This window comes from Takifugu rubripes, chromosome 19 (assembly GCF_901000725.2).
Source record: "Takifugu rubripes chromosome 19, fTakRub1.2, whole genome shotgun sequence".
Taxonomy (NCBI): Eukaryota; Metazoa; Chordata; class Actinopteri; order Tetraodontiformes; family Tetraodontidae; genus Takifugu; species Takifugu rubripes.
The window spans coordinates 15,625,414-15,643,733 of NC_042303.1; the positions used below are offsets into that span (position 1 = coordinate 15,625,414).

General features: G+C 45.8%; 1 protein-coding gene across 5 annotated transcripts in view; it reads left to right on the plus strand.

The window, feature by feature from the left end:
* LOC101062933 (calmodulin-binding transcription activator 1-like) overlaps positions 1–18,320 on the plus strand; it is a 39,005-nt gene that overhangs the window by 13,423 nt on the left and 7,262 nt on the right. For all 5 annotated transcript variants that reach the window (XM_029826223.1, XM_029826224.1, XM_029826221.1 and 2 more), the window contains exons 4-8: positions 8,380–8,447; positions 11,282–11,417; positions 13,335–13,406; positions 14,939–15,092; positions 16,223–18,078. In XM_029826223.1, the coding sequence (XP_029682083.1) occupies positions 8,380–8,447; positions 11,282–11,417; positions 13,335–13,406; positions 14,939–15,092; positions 16,223–18,078 (2,286 nt within the window). The remainder of the gene's footprint in view (positions 1–8,379; positions 8,448–11,281; positions 11,418–13,334; positions 13,407–14,938; positions 15,093–16,222; positions 18,079–18,320) is intronic.

The following is an 18,320-nucleotide window of genomic DNA, read 5'->3' on the forward strand; positions in this document are numbered from 1 at the left end:
CTGATTTTACTACAGTATTATTAACTCCACAGCCATCTAATCCAGACAAAGGAAAGGTGTAAATATTTGCACCATTTAGACTAAAAAAAATATATGTGTAGCGTCGCACAACCTTAAACGTACCATTATTGCAATTTATTGAAATGTGTGAGGGTCAGTTTATCAGATTTGCTGATGTCATTAGGACATAATGGCTTGTGTTGACCTTATCTGAGGTCTCTCTTCACTAATGACCACTTCAGGCTGCAGCTCTATGTTAATTAAAGGATACTTGGTTGCTGCTTTTTTTTTTTTTTAAATTATGGTCAAGAAAGGTTGCTTTTCCATAACAATATAATTAATTTTCCCTCTGCACCAAGTTGTTAAGTGTGCGTTTAGCTTAACGGTAAAATGTCCGTGTGTGGGTAAATATGCATACCCTGCATACTGTGCGAATTCTCAGAAGAAGAAAGCCGTATTATTGCCAGCCTCTGCTGTGTTTATGTCACACTGTGAACAGTCTCTGCAAACCTCGGTCATTAAACATTTCACTTGATGCAAAATTATTCTAATGTTGCCAAAATCTACCTCAGATCCCAGTAATATTTTTACGATTATTCTTTCTCCTTTTTGCTCCACATCATCCACAAAAAACACCATGGTGAATAATCTGTGTGAATACCTCTATCTTATAAATCTCCACATTTACAAGATTTACCCTCAGAGATGCATAGATTCTGTCAAGCACAGTATTTCTCATATAGACATATTGAGTGTGGCGTGTGTTGTATTATGGAAACAAACCTTTTCATCCAGCCTTTCTCATCTTAAACTGCAGTCAGTTTTACGCAGCATCACACACTTTTCCAACTTCTCCTCTCTGCACTAGTCTTCTTCTCGCTCTCTCTCTTTATTCGTCCTGATGTATGGAACGTCTGCTCTCATATGGAGTGTGTTTGTAAAAGTCAGAGTAATCAAATTTCACTGATTCCTGGGGGATTAAACAAGGTGGCATTTGTGTGTGGAGCGTTCTGTCTCTGTGCATACACAATATTAGCTCTGTGCAAAGCTGTGTATTGTAACGCAGCCGTGTCATTAGTCTACGACCGGCTCGGCTGCATCCATCATTTTGTAGTCTCAGGGGTGTGTGTGCGTGTGTGTGTGTGTGTGTGTGTGCGTGTGTGTGTGTGTGTGTGTGTGTGTGTGTCTGTGAGGGACACTGATACCCATTTGCATACTAAAAGTTTATAAGTGTAATTGTTTGTTATGTAAAGATATAAAGAGGTGGGCGTCAGACAAATAAACCTCTAGCAGGGATACGAGGTGTCATCTTGTAGCCCCAATAGAATAGAAGTGGTCACAAGATTGCAGCATTTGTGGTGCTTTATTTGAAATCGAACCACTCCATCACGATTGTTAGCCAGAGTTTGCTCATTACCACTGCAAATAGGAATAATGTGGCAACAGCCGGGCCTCGCCACCCAAAAATAGGTATTACGCAGTGTTAAACCTAAATGCATGATCGCCTGCTGTTGGCACTATGTGTGATCTGGCAGGGTGCACGTATGGCTTGCCAGCTCGTCCGTGTTAACACAACACACAACACACAACATCAGCACCGCTTTCTTTATGGGGCTCGGAGCTCGCTCCAAGGTGCCATTATATGTTAAACCAGAAGGTCACGGTCCATTAAAGTTCAGATGAGGTGGAAAGTTACCAGGACAGCTCAGAACTCGATGAGTGATTTCTATCCTCTCCTATGTCTCTAAGTGCGTTAAATTAGAGACATTATCCATCATGCTTTGATGAATTAATGGTTGAAAACAAATTAAAACAAACAAAATGTCTCCCAGAGGTCATCATCTGCAATTAGAATGAAAATGGAAAGTGCTGATGTCTTTGTCTAAACAGCCAGAAATGTCTCTCAGCAGTTGTACTTTATATAGAATTTTGGAGATAACTAACATACTTTTGTGCCCACTTCATGAGTCATAGCGCTTGAAGAACAGATACTGGGTTCTACCTTGCTCAGTGAATCATCCCTCTAAATAGACTGGAGTAGTGAAGAGGGGCCGTGTTGGTCTTGCATATCTGCTGATATGCTGTTCCATACACTCATAAAATATTGATGGCATTGCTGCTCATTAGATATTTTCAGTTTTCTCATAGGCCATTGATTTTATTAGCTATGGATGAGGTCTGTCCGGCCTTCACACATCCAAGTTCCGGCCAAGTTAAAGTCGTGGAGAAATTTCAAGCTGGATCAGTCCACAACCGGCTGAATTTAGAATACACACACACACACACACACACACACACACACACACACATATATATATAGCTCCAGACGTGCCCATATTCTGCTGACTCTTGATTTGTGGTTATGAGTCCGTTCATTTCGACAGCAAAATGAGTGAACTGCTTCTGTTTTAGCCGTGGAACAAAAAGGCATCAGTCTGATCAAATGTGGCAGGAGTGAATTCTGAGAGGAATAGCTGCGATTGGATCCTGCGTGCCGGAGCGTCGCCCCTTCTGTTGTAGCCACCGAGCACAAACACGGAACCCCGTTAGCCTTCAGCAGAGCTCAGCCAAAGGAGAATGTTGCACTGACTTCTAGATTCCTTCAAGCACGAGATGGCAATCATCATCATCATCGTCGTCGCCTTGTTCGTAACTGGGAAGTGCACCTGGGACTTTATTGAATCAGTCTAACCTATGATGCATTTTGCAATAGCATGAAATAGTGAGTACACGGCCCCGTTGTAGCAGACTGCTAAGGTCGCCCAGGGCTTCATTCTAGACACACACAGATCAAACAGTGGGAGCTTGGGTGATATCCTTTAATGTTTGGTTTGCTTTTGATTGTTTTAACTCCGTCTGCTAGTTTCCCAGTATGAAGCCCCCAGGTTTGATGTCAGAATAGCCAGTTAAAGACAGATTGTTACCCTGCAAATTGATGCTTGTCTTTGGCAGTTTCTTTTTGAGGCTTGAGGAGAGTTAAATATGCATGAATTCAACATGGGTGGCTCAATTTATTAAAAAAAAAAAAAAAAAAAAAAAATCAACCAACACAACAACAAACAAATGACATGAAATCTTTATTTGGCAGAGACAAACAGAATTCAGAATCGATTTTTCGTTTCAGGGAACTCTGCAGGAGCCCTCGCAGTTTACTCGACTTGTTGTTCTCTTCCGAAGAGGCGATACAGCCACATTTACCAAGAGAACACATTCCAAACTGGTGCATAATCCCTCACACATATGCATTTACGCATACACATATGTTTCCATCTTCCCATTGGCTGAAGAGGAGACAAACCTTTAGATCGCCACGGAGACCCATCGTTCAAATTTATTCATTAAACTCCCCAAATGCTCCCCTTAACGAATGTAATTAGAATATGGTAATGAGAGAGGGCTGAACCAGGGAGTGTTGTAATACGCTTAGCAGCACGGAGAGAGAGAGAGAGAGAGAGTTGGGAAGTAAAAAGAAACAGAGACTGACTGACAGGGTGCCAATTTCTGTCTAGTTGTAAACAAGTATTTATGCCAATGAGAGGTGGCACACACAATTTCTCTCTCTCTCTCTCTCTCTCTCTCTCTCTCTCTCTCTCCTATTTATCATGCCAAACCTCCTGGAGAACAATAACATCAACAATAGCAGAGTAGTGATGAGTCTCAGAGGGCAGAATGACTCATAGTAAGATGAGGCATCGGGGGTTAACGCAGCCAGTGGAGATTTCACTGAGACGCCCCCCTACCCGCTCTCGCTCGCTCACTGTCTGCTTCAATCTCCCACCGGCAGACACACACTCGTCGTTAAAGGCATTAAATAAGTGTGCGTGTGCGTGCGCGTGTATGCGCCCACTTTTAACTTTGCGGAGTTTTTGAGGACTCCGACAGGCTTTATCCAAGACGCCCTGGCACAACAGGGGGTCCTGGCATTGTGTTTGACACCCCGCACCTGTTGCCGTCTTTGATGTGTTCAACCCCCTGCTGAGAGAGAGGGGGCCGTCTCCTTAAATGCAAATACGAGGCAGGAGGAAGAGGACAGGTAAAGTGCGCAAGAGAGAAAAATATGATTGATGTTCCCTCTGTGGATTGAAGCTGACTTCTGCTCTCAGGTCTTTGCAAAAAAGTTTGTGCTACTCTCCACGCTGTGCTGCTGTGCACATGTATGTGTGTGTGGGTGTGTGTGTGTGTGTTGCTGGTTTCACTATATGAAATTCTATAAAGGGAGATGAGAGGGAAATGAGACAGAAAAATTATGGAAGTGGGAGAGAGCTGAAGGCAGGAGAAGGAGGGAAAGTAAAGAGGTCACACCGAAAGGAGAGCAAGAGGAGAGAGTGAAGGAGTGAAGGAGAGAGGGAGAATGACTATTTCATTATAAAGCCGTCAGTCATGTGGGCAGCTGCCACCACACAGACTCTTTTGAGATCAAGCCTCTGCGGGTCTGTGGGTGTGTGTTTGTGTGTGTATCCCCTCGTTCTTGCCTTTGCATCCTGCTGCGTGTTTGTTTTAACACAGGGAGTGATTTTTTGTGCCTCCATATTTCCACGTGTTAGCACTGCGAAAAGGCAGACGGATGTTTGATGCATGTCTTTCGTGCAGCCACGTGACAGGACGGATCCTCTCTGAAGGTCAGACTTTGTCCTTCAATGGCAGCGCAGCAATGCATGTGCTAGCATGTTTCTATTCCATTTTAATTGACCATTGGAGACATGTTTTACAGAGTTCGGTACAGTTCTCATGGGGATCAAACCCAGTTTTAAGACGGTAAATGATCATTTCTGAGATCCCTGACAGAGAGGGGCAGGAATTAAGCTTGTTTTAAGGTTAGGAGAAAGATAACATCTTAGAATACACTGTGACTGGAAGTCAATATAATATCCTAACAAGAGCAGGGGCACAAGCACACGCCCACACTTATAGACATTCCATTTGTATGCCAGTGTGTGCATCTTTTATGTCCATGGGCTTGTATGTGTGTTGCCCGTTGTGTGATGAGGTGTTTATATGATAAACACAAGGCGAGCTGGAGAGGAATTCTGATCAGGGCTTTGCAACAGTTGTTATGGAAACAGCATTAAGTAGTTCTATTAGCCAGTGTAGGTAATATAACGGCTGTTGGAAGCAACACACAGTGGGAAACGAGGCAGTTTGGAGTATAACACAAACTACAGGTTATTGCTTTGGTCTACAATAGACTTGATGAAATGTTATTGTTTGGGTAGAAGAAAGCAAATTTATCCCGTCATAACTCTTTCTGCTGATGCTACGCCTTTTAATTAGTCAGGTTAGAGGAAAATAGTGCAAACAAGACTGTTTGGCTGGTTTACGAGTGGAGTCACGTCAGTTTAAATCACAGCCCGGTTAACCCTCGATGCGCTGTTATGGTTGTAAGTGTCAGTGGAGTGAATTTAAAGGTCATTCAGGTTTGTTTCTGAGCGGTCAACCCCCTACCCTTTCTGACAGCAACGGTGGATAATGACGTGCCTGCAGGCAACTCTCAGTTGGAATGGATTATTGATTAGTATGTTTCAATCAAACTGCTTAACAATATAGCTTTAGCATGAAATTCTCATATACACTTGATCTGGCTTTAAAGCAGGCGTGTTTAAAAATAGACCACAATCAATATATTGTGGGCTGAACAAATAGCTCCAGTGTTGATCCAGAACAAAACCACAAAAAAGAGAGAGACTTGTACGTGGTGCACAAGGAACAAAAATGGCAGCTGATGCAGATTGTGCAGCTGAGAGCGTCGTCAGGTCGCTTCCTCTCAACGCCAAAATAAACTTTTCAATGCCAGATAATTTCCGCGGTGAAAACCAGAGGCAGCCTTCATCTGAAGCACTCTGAATTGATGTGACAGTTCTAGTTTACAGACAGCTCTGTTTCCCCCAGATCTCTGTCGGGGTGATGCTCGTCAGTAGGCTTCAAATGTGCGCACACATGCACGCACTCACGCACGTGATAGCCTGTGGCCAGACCCTATAAGGGAGTCTCCGTGGGGAAAGCTCCTGGATAAGTCTGTTGCAGCGTAGGCAACCCTCTAACACCCTCCCCGCCTCGACTGGAATTCTCCCCGAGGCCTGAAAGTGTATGTGAATGTGCACTTGTGTGCATATGTGTGTGCGTGCTTGTCTGATTTTCTGAACATGCCACCAGTTTCTTGGAGGGAGATGGTCTCAGTGATGCGTGAGTGGGAGGCTGATTTCCCCAACTGCATCACTCCCTCTAATCTAACTTCCCACTCAGGCGCTCTGCTTTGTTAGATATTTCTTAAGTAACTCTCCTTTCTTGCATTCTCTGTTACAATCAGACAGGAATAGGTACGTGTGTGTGTGTGTGTGTGTGTGTGTGTGTGTGTGTGTGTGTGTGTGTGTGTGTGTGTGTGTGTGTGTGTGTGTGTGTGAGGCCTCTCTTAATGTATTATTACGTAGAAGCACACAGACATCCAGAATGTCTGGGTTTCTAGAGTAGCTCCCTGGAGAACGATACTTGTCCCGTCCCTGTGTCTGGAACAGCTAACACACACACAACACACACACACACACACGTAACACACATTGAAAGTATTCCTGAAGGGTCAGTGTGTCACCAGGCATGCTCAAAGCGTTCCATCACTCCTTTCCACTGGGGCAATAACTGTGACTTCCTGACGATCGACCTTCACCGTCTCACTCCTGTCACTCTTCACGCAGGCGTGCACGGACGAGGCAGCGAGCGCGCGTCTGAAGTGAGAGTGCACGTCTGTGTGGGGGTGTCTTTTAGAGAGTGTCAGGCTGCTGTTTCAGCTGACTCTTCTGTTTCTGGCTTTTAAATGTCTCTTAAGGGGCCAGGCCTTTAATTGCAAGTCTCTCTTCCTCCTTCTTAATCCTCCCATCCCTCTGTCTCCCCAACCCTTCGTCTCCTCTCTCCTCCCGCCTCCCACTGGCTGACAGTCACTGGGGGAGCCCGAGTGCCTGGCCAGGGCTATGAAGGCCGTATAGGATATTGACTTGCTGCAGAGTGGTTTGGGAGGAGGAGAGGTGGCTGCTTGTCACAGCTAATGAATAGATGCATAAGTGAATGAGGAACTGTGGTGTGTGTGTGTGTGTGTGTGTGTGTGTGTGTGTGTGTGTGTGTGTGTTTGTGGATAAAAAGTTAGGTCTCACACAGAGGTTAAGAGTGACCAAGTTGAGAATGATCATTTTAAAGACATTTCTGTCTCTTTCTGTCTGTTTGTCCCTCTCACACACCCATGCACACACACCAAAATGTGCCAACACATACAAACATGCGTTAAGGCAGTGGGGGTTGATGTGTGGATCGAATAAAGGATACTAAAAAAAAAAAACAATCCACTTAAGTGCCAGCTCCCTCCTCCAGCTGCTCTCCCTTTTCGTCTCTCCCTGGCTCTGTCTCTCTCTCTCTCTCTCTTTCCCTCTTTGTCCTCGTCTCGTCTGATCGGTATGGAGCTGGAGTGCTCTCATGCCAAACTGGGACAAATACCCACACAAAAACATGCACGGAAGGAAAGAGAGTGGAAGTGGAGGTCTGTAGTGGAGGCTGTTGATCTGAGGGGGGGTGATGAAGGAGAGTGTGGAGATGTTCCTCACTATGGCATGGAGCCACATATCAAACATGGCTTGCCTTAAGAGGACAATTTACATTTCATAGCCATTTACAACAAGTGGGTGAGATGGTTATCAAAGATAAGAAAAGAGAGGATGGTATATCAAGGAGGAAGCCAGGAGTGGAAGAGTGTTCACTGAGCGTGGGGAAAACTTGGCTGAAACTCAAATTTATCAACAGTAGTTTCTCTTCTCTCGGCACACGAGGACGTTCTGTTTCAATCAGACGCACCTGCACGATTTAAACTTTCTTTTATTTTCCTTAATGGATTTATGTGAATGTAGAAGAACAATAGGAAAAAGTCCTGCGAGATAAAACCGAGCCAGCGGACGAATTAGAAATCGAATTAGGTGCAGGCTTTATCTGACGGAAAACTGTGAAATTGCAAAGTACAAGAAAACTTTTCCTATCAGACGCTTTTTGAGCCAGCGGTACACCTCCGCGCCTCCGGTACATCTCTGCCAGCATGCACCTGTGCATTAAGGAGATTCTTCCTCCCAGTGGAGGAATGCATCAGTGTGTCTGGGAACCTGATTGGTTGCTGCCCCAGAGGGGTCTGTCCCCCCTATCTGTCTCTTAACTGGCTGCTCTGTGACCAATCAGCTGCCTGGACCTCACCGTGGCAATCAGATAGCGACACACTCTCTGTGGACATCAGCAGGTCATCTGGAAATACCTGCTATGTTTTATCTCCCTCCAACACACACACACACACACACACACACACACACACACACACACACACACACCAATGTAACCTTTCTGTGTTTGTTTTTGCAGGAGATTGCTGCGTACCTCATCACTTTTGAGAAACACGATGAGTGGCTGACAACATCGCCAAAAACCAGGTGGGGGCAGTCACATGCATACATACCCGCACACCAGCATACAGACAATATTGATAAATATATACATTTTTTGACATTAAAATAAGAAATAGGCACTGCAGAAGCATTCTTGGGAAGAGACAAACAGTATTTTGACCTAATTGGTGACTCACATTGGTTTACTGCCAGTGACTGAGTGCCTATGTTGGATTAAAACATTAGTGATGTATGTCAGCGGTTTCCTAGGGGTCCTGCTTGCAGCCTACTCTACATGTAGGGAACGTTCCAGAACATGCCCAGACTGTAAAGTACCTAGTCAGCTGGAAATGGAGTATTAATGAATGTAAATGTATTAGGATAAGTAATGTATAATTCAGATATAGGAGAGTGAGGGGGTTAAGGGGAGGGTGTGTGTGTGTGTTTAAGATGAGGTGTGAACAGGGATTCACATGCCAGAACTGAATATTCATTGATCTGAGGTTGCTCTTTTCCTAGAGCAGGGAGAGATTATGGCTGGAAAAGGAACCAGGAAGAAGGGAAAAGAGAAACATGAGGAATGAAGCAAAAGGGCAACTTGAATTATTGATAAATCGCCCGATTGACACTGGCTGTAGTTAACACGGATGTAGGTGTGATTAGGAAAAGACCAAAAGAGAACAGTGAATGTAGGAACTCTAAGTGAATGGGAGAGCGGGTCATCTCTTGGCCCTGTGCCTGTTTACCCATGCTGCTGAAAGCCCAGGGTGATGCCTCCCTGCTCCCATTGTGCAAGCTGGAGGACTCTTCTGTGGAGCGGCTGTGGGCCGGCGGCGCCAGTTTATACTGTGGATGGATTTCCCATTGATTGGCTGTGCTGCCGTACAGCTTCAGCCTCCCTCCGACAGCAGCGGCGGCAGTCATATCGGTGTTATTGAACAGCAGTTAGATATAATCCCATTTAAACATGACACGAGGCATGATTAGAACAGATTACACCTAATCCCATCAGATGGAATGGAGCTCGGCTAACAGAGCCAGTGACATTTATGTGTGGCTTCTGTGGGACACACTTGTGTGTGTGTGTGTGTGTGTGTGTGTGTGTGTGTGTGTATGTGTGCGTGCGTGTGTGTGTGTGTGTGTGTGTTTGGATCATATGTGCACATACCAGTTGGGGGGAATCATTCACATGACAATCAATGACCTTCACCCCTCCCTCGCTGAAATATTTAATGAGCTCAAAGCAATACCAGTTACCTTTTGTCATCTCCTTTTCTCCTCCTTTTACCGGACTCACTCTCGCCCACTCCGTCTCTTTATCGTATCGTTTTTTTCCTCTCTTCTCCTCCCCTCGCCTTCTCTGTTTTCGCTCTGCTACACTGTGGAGCGGTGGAAAAGCTTTTTATATCCCACACATCACAGACCAGTTACAATCAATAGTATTTATGTCTGCTTGAATTGGAAGGTTTGCAGGGAACATGCGCATCATCCACTTGCACACACACACACACACACACACACACACACGCGCGCGCGCGCGCACGGCGTAAGCATGCACGTATTTCCCACCCACACACATACAGGCACACACATCTGATCTCATCCATCTTCTCCATAACATAATTAGAATCAGCAGCTCCAAGATGACTCACACCGCTCGAGACAGAGACTAAGCTCAGATTTGATGGGAGGTGGGGGTCTTCATTCTGCTGAGAAACTGGCAGGCTGGGGCCCCAAAACAGAACAGATTTAAGGTGTCAGACAAAATTAGCTCAAAATAAATTCAATTTCATTATACAGTGTTCTGAGTAAATTGCAATAATCTGAGTCCAGATGTGTCTGCGTCAAACGCGGGTGGAGGGAGGGGAAGGAGGGACGGCGAAGGAGAAAATGAAGAGATGCTGAGATTAAAGGAATAAAGACCGGAGGTAGATCGAACAGAGGAGATCAAGGAAAGGAGAAACAAAGTGTGTAAAGGTGTGTGCGGTTCTGTGCATCGCCCCGCGCACGTACGTATATACGCGGCTCCGTGTCTATTGATTGTTAACAGGCCTGTTTCTTTCTGTTGTCACAAGATAAGGCGTTTGTCCTCCACCCACACACCCAAACACACACGCACAAAGATGTACACACTGCTGTCTTTAATGTTTTAGAAGTGTGGTGATTGATTGCTGAGCCGCAGGTTTGACATTGAGCCCCAAGAACACACGGCAGTAGGTCCTGCCATTTCACTATAGCGTCTGTGCGTTTCGGCATGTTTTGTTCCCGGTGTGTGGTGGGGGAAGTAGCGCACGCACGTGTGTGTTCATTGTTCCAGGCGTATATAGAATAGGAGCGTAGAGGTCAATGTTCATGCTGAGTGCATGAATTACTCGGCTTAAATATTAATACACAGGATTGTGAGTATACGTGTAAGTTGGGGGGGGGGGGGGGGGGGGGGGGTGTCACGGCATCATCTTACCGGACCGGAAAGAAACATTCATGTCATCATGTAAAACAACAGTGGGATTCTGCTTGACTTCAGCTGCCATTTGAAATATATGTTACAAACAAGCCAATACACTACTTTATTCATAAAGACTCTTTGCTTGGTTTGGATTTGTGGCAGTTGAGCACCAGGAAATGTAACAGACCAGACCAGGATTTAGATTCCCAAAAGATGCTTTTTTACATTACTTTTTATGACTTATTAGAGAAACATAGGTCAGAAACTATTCCCTCCCATTTAACTCAGATCTTGCTACCTAAAACTTGAAATACTGACTCCAAAGTCAGTCAAAATTATTTTAAGCCGATTCCTTCCTCCTAAAATATTGATGTCCACTGCCCATGTGAACCCTTTCCTCCTCCTCACTAACTCCTTATCCTGCTCTCATCAGGCCTCAGAATGGCTCCATGATCCTCTACAACCGTAAGAAGGTGAAGTACAGGAAAGATGGCTACTGCTGGAAGAAAAGGAAAGATGGGAAGACCACCCGAGAGGACCACATGAAGCTCAAAGTTCAGGGAGTCGAGGTAACAGGATGCTGAACGCACATGCTGCAGGTCAACGTGCTACCTGAGAGCCAGAGCAGCGCCCCTCTTTTTCCCTCCCTGCTTGTGCCCCGTTCTCCCTCCCTCTTTCTGTCTCCCTCTCTTTTTTCTGAAGGATAAGAGTGTGTTTGGCCCAAGGCCAGAAATGATGTCAATGCCTCCTTCAGCAGAACAGAGAGGGGTATTGATCCAGTCTCAAGTCAGCGTCTGTGTATGCGCGCGCGTGTCTCTGTGTGTGTTTGAGTCACATCAGCCGGCTCAAAAATTGATTATTCAGCAGGAATATACCAGGAGGTGAGAGGAGCAAGCATGCATGTGTCAGAGGCAGAAAGAATGAGTTGGAAGGGAGGCAGCACTGAGTAGGCACATGCATGTTTGCCTCAGTAGTTTTACATTAAAGGTGAGCCGACGAATGAGACACAGAGGTAGAGGGAATAATTGAGATCAAGTATTCCCATCTGCACCTCTATTATTTACAACCCTACACTCACATCGACATTCATCTCTCATGCATTTCCCCTGCACGTACACAAAGGCTATAGTATTTCACTGCCTGATAGTTGCGCGGTAATTGTTTGTGTCACATCTTCCCGGGACCCCCCCCACACACACACACCCCACCCTCAAGCAAGCAGGGGACAGGGATGTGGGAGCAGAGCAGCAAGATGAGAAGGCAAAGAGGGAGGAGGACGGGGAGAGGCAGGAAGCAGGAAAGAGAAAACATAACCCGATGGAGAGCCTCCTCATATCCAATGGAAATATATGGAAATGCACTCTGCCTTTGGCAAAGCACACTTTAGATAGAGGGCAGGCTACTTCTGAGGAGAGGCAAAATGGGGGGGAAATGTAAGTGTTTGCAAGTGTGTTTGGGAAGAAAATCGAGTTGTAAGTGTTGACTGCGTACAGACTGATTGTCGAATCTGTGCGACTCTGATTTTAAACTCTTAACAATTTTCTTCTCTTTGTGTTTGTAGGAGGGAAGCAGGGTGGGTCCTTCATTGTGTTTTGAGTAATATTATGATATAAGTGGATCTGTTCCATAAAAAAAGATTAGTCTTTGTCGTCTTTCAAGTACCACAAACACTCTCACTACAGACACATCAGATTTCATGAAATTGCACAGAGTTGCACAAGGGTTCATCTGCAGACTTCATCCGGAGATGGAAACAGAGTGCACGTCTTATACAAAATAACTATTTTTGCAGACTATAAATGTGACGCCACATTAGGAAAGGTTATCTCTGATGTACACGACATCTATGTATAAATGAGTCCTGCGGTGTAAATAATGGCATCAACCTTTTGCATCATGCAGAATGTTTCTGTTCCACAGTTGTGCGGTCCAGTTTGTGTGTACTGTCATCATCAAGTACTCCTTGATACTTTGCTCTCACTCTGTGCTTTCCTCACCTTCCCCCTTCCTTTGTCCCCTTCACTGTTGCTGATCTCTCTTGCAGTGTCTGCAAGATGACACCAATGTGACGTTTTGTGAATTTTAAGTGGTTTAGATTCGGTCTTGCTGAGGCAGTAAATTTCACAATCTCTTGTGCCGTAATTGTCAACATCAGATTTATGATATTTTAGAAAAGACATTAAGACTAAAAATGCTCACAGCATGCCTGCAATTTAGTTTTAACACTGCCGTCAGTAGAACCAAAAAGTGTATAACCGCCTTCTCCTCTCCTGTTCACCCATTTATTATCCATTCCTCCTCTATTCCCTTTTCACCTTTTGTCTTCCTCTCCTCTCCTCTCCTCTCCTCTCCTCTCCTCTCCTCTCCTCTCCTCTCCTCTCCTCTCCTCTCCTCTCCTCTCCTCTCCTCTCCTCTCCTCTCCTCTCCTCTCCTCTCCTCTCCTCTCCTCTCCTCTCCTCTCCTCTCCTCTCCTCTCCTCTCTCTAGTGTCTGTATGGCTGCTACGTCCACTCCTCAATCATCCCCACCTTCCACCGTCGATGCTATTGGCTGCTGCAGGTAAGCCCGCTCCCTTTCCCTTTCAAACCTTTTCTCATACATGTCTTTTACTAGTAAAAAAGAGTCCGAGCTCTTCACATGTGAGGGCAAAGCATCTTGGTCACGCTCTGATCGTAGACAGCAATAAAGGAATAATCCCATAACTGATTGGTTATTGGTAAAATATGTTGGACCTGTAGGGTTCATATGTGCCCTGAGTTATAAACGCAATTTCTTGCCAGAAGTTCACTATAATTCTCCATGAACCCTGATTCAGTCAGTATCAAAAACTCACCAAGAAAAACACCCCAGAGCTACAAACAACACATATAATTCTCACAGAAACACACGTCTACAGGTGTCCCCTGTGTTTAAAAACATGTTTTTATAGAGATGTTGGACTCACTCTATCGCTCATGTAAAAGACAGTTAAAGCGGCAGTTTTTCCCCTCTCTTTCTCTCTCTCTCTCTCACTCACTCTCTCTCTCTCTCACTCTCACACACACACAAAGTCATACACACACGTGTCAAGAGATGGTCACCGTGACATCATGTTACATGACAGGTCTGCACCCTGCATGTACATTTACATCGCACGCTTTTCTCTGCTCATTTCCGAGGAAATAATGAACAGCGTGTGATGTCCATTTAAAATATGGAGATGCATACATATTTATGGAGTCTTGACCAGAAATTTCTGCATAATTTGGCACATGAAATTCACAAGGACATTCCAGCCAGTGGCTGCAAATTGAATGTGCCCTAACCCAATTTATTTTCTTTTTTCAGCCTGCCTATAGTTCAATTCCCGGACTCTGAAATTATGATGGGAAATTTTTCTTGTATCTGTAAAATGCTCTCTTCTACCCTTTGCGCAGATATCACAACACATCAGTGGATATGATCATAAATCAGTCTGTGCACGCTGTGCTGTTGCATTGCTCAGTGTGGTGCTCTTGCTGCCCACTGTGCCATCCTCTTTTGGAGAGAAAAGTGTTCCACCTCAGCAGGTCCTCCCCTCACCTGAGTCTGTCTGCTGAATCTTTCATAAAGAGGAGCTTCTCTCTGTGTGTCTTCCTTGCTTCTCTCACACACATCTACACAGATGCGCATGGACTCACCTGTTAAAACATTAATGGGGTCGAAATTCCATAGGTCTGCAGGTAGCTATGCTATAGAGAACGCTACTCTGAACCGCTCTCCTCTCCTTTTCTCTGTATACACGTTATTATACGCAAACACAAGTGCTGTAGACACTATCACAGCCTCTGCAGGGTCAAAGACAGTGATGAGTGGGCCTGAGCTGTTAAATTTTTTATAGACAGGTGAGAGGATCGTATCTGATACGCTATATCCAACCTCCTCCGTGACCTCCACCTTCTCTCCTGAGTTCCTTCTCTGCGTTTTTCCCTCCCGGCTGCTTTGTAAATACAATCTCTAATTGTATTCTCTCCTGCTCCATACAGCAATAACAACACAGCAGTGCATTAACAAATAAAGGCCATCCTAAACTAATACCGCTGCGCGGATTTGTTTGTGTGTGTGCTCTGTAGAACCCAGACATTGTGCTGGTGCACTACCTGAATGTACCTGCAGTGGACGATAGCGGGAAGCCATGTGGTCCCGTCCTCTGCTCCATCAATACAGACAGGAAGGAGTGGGCCAAGTGGAGCAAGGAAGAGCTCATCGGACAACTCAAACCCATGTGTGAGTTAACTTTAACCTCATTTCGGCACTTGTATCCATCCTACACCCAAGCTCCTGTGCTTCAGCCCTCACACTTTTGCTAAACCTGGGGCTCTGAGTCAGCTTTGGCCCATAACAGAACCACTTGTCCTGGAGCAGTGATGAAGACAAACTTGATGACGTATCGCAACGCGGCCATAGAAAGCTGTGCAGTGTCATTTCAAAATACAACTACAGAAACAAAGAAGCAGATTGTTTCAGAGGCTCTTCGTAGATCACCTTCTGCTTCACTTAGAATTAAACTTAAAGCTTTACCTAGTGTTGACAACTTAACATTCTGAAGGTCAGCCACGCCAAGCCTGTCTGCATAAAGGTGGATTCAAACATTTGCTGCAGTTAAACTTTAACAAACGAGGATTTGATTATCAACTTTATCCTGTGGTTATGACAGCAAGGAGACAGAGTCCTTGCATACACACCAGCCAGCTGTGCAGAGCTTTGTGACGGTTCCAACAGTTAGCAGTATGCTGCCACCTACAGGCCAATATCATCTTAACCAATGAAAGGGGGGAATTCAGGGGGAAAAGACAGCGGTGCCTAAAAATATCCAGCATGTATTATTCATAAATGAACATCAGGGAGTCTGATAACCCAGTACACACAATAATAGACACACACACACACACACACACATGCAAGCACACACACTTACATCATCTCACCCATCTTTGATTTGTTTTAGAAGGACAATCAAGGACAAGCTGTTCAAGGGAAGGGGTCTTAAACTTTAGCAGCTCCTCCTATTTGCATTTCCTGTATGATTGGATTCAGTCACACAAAACAGTTTCATTTTATGCATTTATCACTGATCACTGACATGTAACTTGTGTGGCTTTAGAGGTCACTGAAAGGTCAATTAAACATATGCATGTCATTTGTTTGTAGAAATCTAAGTTCCTTGAGCAGCATCATATTCTGCAGTAGCATCAGGATGACAGAATATTGTGGTTTATAATCTAAATTACATATATATGAGAAAGGATCACGTTGAACGCTAGGTGGCACTATTACACAGGATCAACAATATAATTTATGCCAGGTAAACAAAGGCACTATACAAATGTTCTCTGTTTGAATGTATTTTCTACTAGGTGCTGGAAGTAGTCTGCATCAGAAATGTTCCAGTGTCAAGCAACGCATCATCTCCTCCAAGCAGGAGTCAGGGGCAACAAGGGCTGGAGCTGGCCAGCAAACTGAGGAGGCAGATGGCACAGAGGTTCAAAACAGTGACGTGTCTGAGGGCCAGACAGAGCCCAGTCCAGGAGGGGGCCGGAACAGAGCCGGAGGAGGAGAAAGGAGAAATGGCAGGATAACCAAACCCTCCCTTCTTCCGCAGAGCAGCATGGAGGTGTCTTCATCAACTTCCACCAACCAGGTGGAGGTTCCAGACACCACGCAGAGCTCTCCGTTGTCAATCGCCAGTGACATGGCCGACAGCCCAGCTCTCACCATTGGGCCCAGCTTGTCACAGAGCACGGCCGTGTTCATGTCTGAAGTCACCACTTTGACTGGGGATTCTGTCTATTCTGCTGGCCACACTCACTTGCTGGGATCCACCCATGAGAGCAGCCCTGCTGGAATTCTGTTGACTGTCGCCCCTGAAAACCAGAGGTTTACATCGTTTACTGGTGCTGTGGGCTTAGGTGAAGGTGGGGAGTTAGTTCTGTCCAGTTCTCTTGACTCTAGTGGAGGGGTCAGTCTTCCTGAAACTACCATGACCTTTGACCCAGACAGTTTCCTCAACAATCCAAAGCAGGGCCAGACCTATGGAGGAGGTGGAGGGAAGACCGATGGGTGTAACGGTGATGATGGAGGACTCCACTGCTCATCAAATGGATTTGTCTACAACCCAGCTCTCGTCAACAACATCAAGACGGAGACCACAGCCCTGGAGCAGCCACTGGGTACACAGAGTAGCTATGTTGGAGAAGGGGCAGGCCTCAGCCCAAGCACCACCCTGGAGCAGATGGATTTCAGTGCTGTGATGTCCTCAGCCTGTGTGCAGAGTCTGACGCAGTCTGCACACCATTCATCTCCAAGTCTCTTTCTCCAGGCCCCGCTCCAAACTAACCAGCCCTCCCAGCTGCAGACCAATGGTGCTGAACAAACCCAAGAATCAGGAGAATCCCAGACTTACATAAGCTTGCCCACGGTGCTAACAGACTCTCCCATAACCAATGGAGATGCACACACACACCTTCACCAAGCTAGCTCGGAACAACAGGGCCTCTGTGGAAGGAATGGACAAGGAGCAGCAGCGGGCTCTTTTCCTCTCATACCACAGGAAGCGACCGTGGACCAGTCAGGCAACAGGAGACATCGTGAGGTTGGGGGATTAGACAAGTCTTCTGACAATGGAGGCGAGTTGCTACTCAAGGCCGGGAACTGTCACGAGACCTACACGAGCGTTAACTCGGAGCACTACCTTCAACCCAGTGATGACGGCGGAGGAGAGGAGGGCGGGGGAGGAGGTGGTAGAGGAGGAGGAGGAGGAGGAAGTGGCGGGGATAATGAGATTCTTTGCAATGGTGTCAACTTGTCAGGGACCAGCAGTTCAGTGGTGCCCAGTCCTCAGTCTATAGCTGCTGGCACAAGTATGGAGGGAGCGCTCTACAGCTCTCCTCTTCCCCAGCAGGGTGGCGGTGTGTCAGCTTCCACAGCTGAGGCCGGAGCACCTATCAGCCTTGAAGGCTTTGAGGCTTCCTTTGGGAGCCAGTTCTCTGATCTCATCAATGATTTCATCTCCGTTGAAGGGTCTGGAGGAGGGGTGGGGCCAGCTGTCACTGGGGTTCTCATGCCTCAGGAGGGGACAGCAGCAGAGGAGCAGGGCACGGGGCCAGGGCACCTACAAGGCTCGGAGGTGGAGCAGGGAGCTCTGGGACTGCTCCAAGAGACTGGGAGGCTGTTCACTGTGACAGACTACTCCCCAGAGTGGTCGTATCCAGAGGTTAGTTAACTTGTTCCCACAGGAAATCCAGTGCCGCCATCAGTTACATCTTGTGTTCACATAAAATAGTGAAATCACTAGTGTGGATGCGAGCAGTCGAGTGTGGCAATGAGAAGGAAAGACTTTTGATGAACTTAAACATGAGGTACATCATCTGTGTGATTGCAATTACAATCTGTTTTTCACCTGTATGTTTATAAAATATTTATAAGTTCTTTGTATTTATGTCAAAAATTGGACTT